Source organism: Mytilus californianus, unplaced genomic scaffold (genome assembly GCF_021869535.1).
Source record: "Mytilus californianus isolate M0D057914Y unplaced genomic scaffold, xbMytCali1.0.p SCAF_4, whole genome shotgun sequence".
Lineage (NCBI taxonomy): Eukaryota > Metazoa > Mollusca > Bivalvia > Mytilida > Mytilidae > Mytilus > Mytilus californianus.
The window spans coordinates 87,058,278-87,066,598 of NW_026262690.1; the positions used below are offsets into that span (position 1 = coordinate 87,058,278).

General features: G+C 32.3%; 1 protein-coding gene across 1 annotated transcript; it reads left to right on the top strand.

Annotated features, from left to right (window-relative positions):
- The first annotated feature begins 4,318 nt into the window (after positions 1 to 4,318).
- LOC127738830 (uncharacterized) lies at positions 4,319 to 8,063 on the top strand. The gene is made up of 3 exons (XM_052250233.1): positions 4,319 to 4,565; positions 6,739 to 7,105; positions 7,600 to 8,063. Exons 1-3 carry the CDS (start codon positions 4,404 to 4,406, stop codon positions 7,890 to 7,892), a joined length of 822 nt encoding a protein of 273 aa, XP_052106193.1. The 5' UTR covers positions 4,319 to 4,403; the 3' UTR covers positions 7,893 to 8,063.
- The last annotated feature ends 258 nt before the right edge of the window (positions 8,064 to 8,321 follow it).

Sequence of the window (8,321 nt, forward strand, 5' to 3'; positions counted from 1 at the left end):
CACAAAAAAAGTCAAATTTGAAATATAACAGCTACATATTTCAGTCTCCTAGTACTTATTTGTTAGTCTTTAAACTTCTTGTATTCAGGAAAAAACTCAAACCATTATGAAATAAGGAGATGTGGTATGATTGCCAATGAGACAACTTTTCATCAAAGACCAAATGAATTAGATGTCAGCTTGCTTACATTGCTACATTTTAGATCTCCCAATTACCATTCCACTATGAACTGCTTATTCAAAAAGATATTTTACCACTAAATGCCTTATAAAATAGAACATCGTTATATATGCTAATATATTTTTTGCTCCCTCGACAAAATGATGGGAACATATTGTTTTACCGTGTCCGTTCGACAGTCCGTCCCGCAATTGGTATATAGGGTTTATACGTCTGATTTCGTAGGACTACATTTTTAAGATTAAACTTTTAAATTATGTACCTGGTGTAAGTACATATACTAAAGATGCGCGTCTTGTCAGATTTTTATTTTTTAATATTGCACCAAATGCTTTACCTATATTGAGGGTGCATATAATATTCTCAGGTTTAATTTTTTAATAATGTTCCACGAATGACAGAATGTTAAACTTTGTCTCTTCAATGTGTAATTTTGCATACAGTTTGCAAGGTTTGTCCTATTAACTACGCACACAACCCACACGTTTACACCATACAGACTATAACTATTTGGAGTATGTATTTGCTTTATGATTTTCACAACTAACAGAATGTTTAACATTTTTTGACGGCTGCATCAAATGTGTTTTTTAGACACAACTATTTCAAATTGCATTATATCGTCCTGAAAATGCATGAAATATTTGCCACTGGACGTTTACCAAATCAAATTTTTGAAGCACTTGCTTTTATTCATGCATGGATACAGCGATGACATCACCCTTTTCTAGTTTGATAGCTATAGGGTTAAATTAAAGATTCAGTTTTGAAAAGCTAAAAGTGCACCCAGTTAGGACGAAATAAAATTAACTCGATAGAATGTTTTATTGAATTAATCGGAAATTTACGACAGGGGGAATGAAAATAAAATAACAAATCGCGTTACATATTTTTTCAATACCTCTGAATAAAAATAACTTTATTCTGTATCCAGTACCGTCACGCGTATCGGTCAACTTTGAAGCAATGTATCTAAAACAAGAATGGTGACATATGTGTTTCTATACATGTATGGATTCAGTATACAATCCTGAATATCATGTTAGTTTTTAGTCTTTCTTCGTATATAAGAACATAGCCATCCATTGAAAAATCTAAAAAAAATAAGTTGAAAAAAGGCATTTTCCCTATATATCTTTTTTTAGAAAAAAACACGCGTCTGGTGTACATATCTAAGCCTGGTATCTTTGATGTGTTTGTTTGTGAAGTTTACTGTTAAAGTTGCAACACTTGCATTATACACTCGAAACTTCACACAGGCCAGACATAACTCTGTGTCAACAATTCATTTGATTAAAACGTCGATATACTGTAAGAATATATTTTTCAGAAACACAGTTCAAGTTCAGTATTTGCTATTCATTGACCTACCTTGCACACTTGTACTTTTCAGAGTGCTGCCTTTTCCAAACTCCTTTAAAAAAATCGATTTTGTATATATTGAAAATATTTTCTAAAATTAATACTTGTTAATTTTTTGTTCTTGTTTTTGTTTATATAAAATAAAGAGATATGGTATAAATGCTCATGAGAAATTTTCCACCAGGGACAAACTGATGTAGATGTTAGCAAATATATAGTTCAACGTAAGCCCTTCAACAATTAGCAAAACCCATACCGCATAGCAAGCTACAAAAGACACCGACATCACAAAATGTCAAACAATTCAAATGAGAAAACAAACGACAAAAACAAATATGATATACAGAAACAAACGACAACCACTCGTTGTTGAAATGTGCTTTTAAAATAGCTTTCAGTTCAGTGAGGTTGAACACTCACAAACATATAACATCGCCACATACTGTATGTGCCTGACACAAGCAGGGTATCTATACCATACAATGACGGGTTGTCGTCTGTCATATTTGTTTTTCTTTATTGTTATTATCAAACACCTTTTACATTGTTTCTCATATTAATATCCGGGAAAATGTAATCAAAGCATCATATTTATCATTTGTTAAAACACAACGGTCATGTATTACTTTGAGAATTTAGTGCTGATGACAGTTAGTATAGACATGTACAAATGTATGGTAAATATTAACATTTACCATCTCAACACATGTGTTTCTTAATGAAGTTCGTCCTGTAACTCTGTATGCATTATATTGATGTAGTCATATAAGATTTTATCTGTTTGTATTTAAGTATATATAATCACTCGCACAGAACTTCATCATAACTCTCAAAAATCACTCGAACGTTTATTTCAACCATTTTGATAAATATTTTCTAATCTTTTAAGTAACAGAGATTATTATATGTTTCATTAAAAGCATTGATGAACATGACTTTTTTCAAGCGAGAATTATCCCCCTTAGCCCAGGTCTATCCCCTATATTATATAAACTAATTTCTCTCGTATGGCCGGACTGATGATATTTTAGCTGACATCGATAAAAGGCTGTTTTCATATGTGATAATAAAATCATGGCCTCTTACACATTTATTTCGACATAAACTATTAAGACCTATTAAATTCGAAAGCCTTGTCCTTCCGCAACAAAAAGTAAAAATTTGGTACATTTAGTTTTCCGAACAGCTTTTTTTACTATTTTTATCGTTTATTTGTACCTTTGATCATTGCGTTGTATATCATTTACAATATCACGACGTGGTATCGGGACGGACTTTTCGCAATTTTTCCGTATTGCTGAACTAATCGAGATCAGATCAGGACTGTTTGTGATCAAAACATTCACACGGCTGGTGAAAAGATTGAAAATGGTAACGCTTGAAATTGTAAATGTCTTCTTTATATTATATGATTCCTTTCATTTTATGTAATTATCCCCTTGAATATGTTGTCATAAACCAAGAATTTTCCACTTCGCTCTCACCCCATATAGTATTAGGTCACCAGCACACTGTGTAACGAATTTATCTTACCGACTATCTTAACATGTGGCAATTAGACTAGTGGCCTATCAAAGTGATCAAGTCTTCAATAGTGATCAAGTCTTCAATATTAAGAACCTACTTACATTGGTCTATACAAAAACAAATGCCAACAATAAATAATTTGTTAGCATGTAATGTGTTTTCTATATTTATTTCAATTGTTCATCATCAATTTCTTCGTCTGTTGAAACCTTTCAGATTTTTCCTCAACACCTTGTTGTTTTTACAAAGGGACGTAACACCACTACTAACCGTGCATTAAAATAAACCACGCATACTAACCCCATATGAAATATACACGGTCTCCACGCGATTGTTTTAACCAATCATTTTCCTAGAAATTTTTTAGGAGGTAAGATAAAAACAAAATATTCAGATGAAGCATTACGATTAAGAAACGGACTTTTCGCGATCACATCATGTGCGACAATTTTCTAGCACCGGACTTGGTTGTGATTTGAAGGCAATGGACTATGTACAAGTGATTAAATAGTTTATATATGTACACAGTTGATTCACAGGCATTTACCTCTGAAATTATTTTTATACCAATATACATTTACTGAACAGCGTCTCGAGTTTGTACTGATATGAGCAATACGACGGGTGTCACAAGTTGATCAAGGTCTGCTTACCCTTCAGGGACAGGAGTACAAGAGACCCCCCCCCCCCCACACACACACACGATGGGTTTGGTAAGGTTCGTGCTGCTCGTTAGTTTTCTATGTTGTGCTATGTAGACTGTTGTTTTTTTTAATATATGAGTTAAATTTGCCTCCTTGGTATAGTATGTTCATATTTCTTACGATGTAAAAAAACCAACACCCCTTTCAATCACGATTGCGTAAAGCTCCGCCGTAGGATATATGCATTTGTCAGGAAATGATACTTGTAAATATATAATATTAGTAGGAGAAATAGAGCGAAAGGTTAATAGGAACAAATGTTAAACGACTTATCATTTTAGACGTCTATCATACGGTAAAGGCTTAATACTCTCCTTTTGATGAATTTTGACCTGAACTCTTTATTTGTTAGAGGACATAAATAATATCGCCACTACTTTATATAACTGTATAGCCTATCCAATATAGTACATTATTTAAGATTAATTGATTGTTCCGTACATTTCTACAAGCATTTGTATTAGTAAAATCATGTGTCACAAAAAAGAGGTCTTATCTAACGTTTAAACTTCAACTGCATCAAACATAGATCACCAGAATTTACTATGTTTTGTTGACAGGTGCGATAAAACATTAACTACCATCATGCATCAGCCTGAGGTGGCGGATGAAAATGAAACTGAGAAAAGATGGTGTTTAAACACACTATATTTCTCTTGGGATATTTAATTTGTGTGAATGGACATGGGTTTTTATTAGATCCACCTCAGAGATCTTCACTGTGGAGAATTTATCCTGGACATTTCCCGCCAAATTATAACGATAATGCTCTGAACTGTGGAGGCAGATTGGTAGGTACCAGTTTTTCTATTTCTGTTGTTTTTGTATTTGTTGTTGTTTTTTTTTAATTTTAGACAAACGAAATGTATCTCGTTCTTGGATTTTATTCCGAGCCAAAAAGGTGCATGATACATCGTTTTTAGTGAATCCCGCCCAGAAATATATATATTTTTTAACATGAGCCAAAGGCAAATTGTGCTGCGAAAAATACTCTTTAAAGAACATAAAGTCAAATTAGGCGGTACGAATAAGTCTAAAGGAGTAAGTTTTTAAAAGTCTTTCTTTCAAATCTAAACTGAGATTATAGCATAATAGTTATTTCAAAAATGCAGTGGTGAATTGATAAATATATATTATATAATGCTTTGTGATGTTTGTCCATTTTGTGAACTTGAAGCAAACAGTCGTCGCGACCTCAACATGTCCAGTCTTCTGAAACCTTTGCATACAGAACCAAGATAATATATTTCATCATCAGTAAATCTGAACGGAGGAAATTATAATAGCAGCGGGGTCGTTACTAAAAGCATAAGAAATGCTAGCATATTTACTGTTTAAAAAAAAAAGATTTGATATTGAGTACATGTAGTAAATATTTCCACTTTAAAACTCGATGATGGAATAGCGCTATGTCGTAAATATTATATTATATAAGTGCTGCACGCATCTATAAAAAAATTAGATACAGTTTGATATTAAAAATATCGTAACGTGATGATATACGTATTTGCCAAGTTAAAGGTACAATTATATACCTGCTATATAAGTCGTAGCCCAAAGGTAATCCACCTGACCGATTTGTACTGGTCAAACATAAATAAAAATAAAAAAAAAAACGAAATGTTTTCCTTCTAATAAACCATTACAATTCTTACTTTGAAATGTATTTTTGAATTAAAATAACACTATACATACTGTGCGTCCGACACACTTTTCTGGATTTAGAATCAACGGGGACGTTCAAAGATGGTCTGTATGGGGGGTCCTTCGATTCTGTATTCTTTAATTTTTTAGGCCATTTTTCTCTATTCTTTATACTTTTTGCGCACTATTCCCTGTTCTTTATATTTAAGCACCTCATTTTTATATTCTTTATTATTTTGGTCCATTTTTTTCTAATCTTTATATTTTTTGCACATTATTCTCTATTCTGTAAACCCCCATCCACACACTCTCCAAACTTAAACATTGAAAGCCAGTAATGTAAAAATTCTTGGAAACGTTAGAAGTACCAGATTTCGAGAACTGATTATCAATTAATTCAATAGGTAGATTCTGTAGTGATAATTTCGAATACCTTTGGTAAATATGGGTATGTTGGATCGCGGCAGATAACTTTTAAAATAAACATATATTCCTCTTGCACTATATGTTTATCTAAAACAATGTTAAAAGCGTATTATAATCTTAGTTATTTTATGAAGTAAAACGAATCATACTTATTAATCAACTGAAGTTTGATGTCTAGATTCATGAAATAAGTGATTAGGCAAGGTGTGTACGTTTTGGGTCAGAATGATAACGCTAAATCCAAAGCCTCGTCTGAAGAAAATATCGCCTTCTTTGAATATTAAGGACTCATTCTAACAACTCTGAGGGGTCCGTAGATATAGGTTGTGGTAGGGTTAGTTTTTAGCATATCTTGTTTTTCTTGCTGCAGTCAAAATTGTCCAACCTTCTTCTCGGCCGAATCACTTTACAGAACTAAACTCAGTAGATTTATTGTTAATTTGGTCTCGCCCTGGTATTTTTGATGATTTTTTTCCCCTGAACATATATGAAATATTTGCCACTCGACAAACTAAACAAACATAAATCAACTATTAACTGATTGAAAACACTAAATTGGCTTTGATGGAATCCATCTTACACAACCAAATCTTTAGTTAGTTTATTACTATACGGATTTCCGTATTGTAAGTGATATTTTATGTCATATTTATTTTTAAAAATTAGGCATAGTTTAATACAATTGTGAATGAACATATACGTATATCTAATCAAAGTTTTCTCTGAAGAAAACTCTGATGAGTTTTCTATTACAAATTTTTCACAAAAACACCATTTCTTTTTAACAGATTCAATACTTGTCTTATTATGAATCCAGAAACATACATGAGTAAAACGCATTTTTAATTAACTTTTTAAAATTTAGCATCTATATATATTACATTTTAATTACAGTATCAATGGAAAGAGAAAAATGGTCGTTGTGGATCGTGCGGTGACCCATTTGATGACGTCAGACAGCACGAGGATAATGGACTCTACGATAGCGGATTTATTTCTAGAAATTATACTTCAGGTTCAGATGTTATTTTGACTGTCAGAATAACATCCAATCACAAAGGATGGTTCGAATTCAAAATTTGTCCACGTGATAACTTCCAAGGACCATTGGATACTTGCCTAGAAAATCACATTCTTGAAATAGATGGCCGAGGGATTCGGTATGAATTAGGTCAAGCATCTGGTGATATTGAGGTCAAAGTTAGACTGCCACCTGGTCTTACATGCGGAAGGTGCATATTACAATGGAAATATAATACTGGTAGGTTCGGAATAGATTTTTTTAAATAAAAGTTTATGCACTTGCAATCATATATAAAACTTAAAAAATGTTTTAGTTTCTTTCAACATATTTTACATTGTTATGTAATGCATGTACATTTTAGTTTTTATTTTTCTTAAAATAAACAGTTATAAACAGAATATTTAACAGAGCTATTTTGATTCAAAACCACATGCTTGTTTTTTAAGATTTAGTATTTTGTTTTACCTTCCAATCTATACTAGTCTTAAATTCACTTTTAACCACTTTGATTTCAGACACTGAAAAAATATGAAATAAATCTTATGACGTCAGACAGAATCTATGTTACCCGAAAGAAAAAAACAAAAAACAAAACCAAAACAAAACACCACCACCCCAAATAAAAATATTTCCAACAAAACAAAAAACTAGATAAAAAAAAATCTAACATCTAAGTTGTTCTTCAGGAAATTATGATATATGACATTAACAATGATATTTGCATTTCCTAGGCAACAGTTGGGGTTGTAATGACAGTGGTTGCTGTGTCGGATGTGGACCACAGGAACAATTCTACAACTGTGCTGACATTGGAATTTACAATTCTAATGAACGATATGATTTTGGTGAAATACCCATAAAAGATCCTCTTTCATTTTTACCTAAACCACTTCCAACAAGTAACCCAAAAGCTAGAACATGCGAGGCTTCACCAGATTACAGAGATGTAGTCGGCATGGAGAAATGGTGTCAAGATACGTGTCCATTTTGTCCGAAATCCCACTGTTTATGTAAATTTATCTAAGAATATTTTCCTCTGTGTTATATTTATAAAAACAACTACTTCTTTATGAGTCGTCTTTTTATTAAAAAATACAACGTATGTGTAACACATCGAAATTATGAAAAACAAAGTTCACTATGTGTATTATGAGCATACGAACAAAATAAATGCAATAAAATGGATAATAATGACTTAATTTCTTTAACAAAATGTAATCAGTGAAATGAATATTCAAAATATTTTAGAAGGAGTAGCAACAGACTACCTACGGGACACCTCAAGAGTTGTTGCAAGGGTTTTTTAACGCACTCTCCTTACAAACAAAAGGGTACAGATTTAATATCCACATTCCGATATGACGTGGCAGAGTCTTTCAACACCCAACACAGTCAAATGAACGCTACTGTAATCGATCCGTAGAAGTTTTTTATCTTCTCGTATTTAGTGACA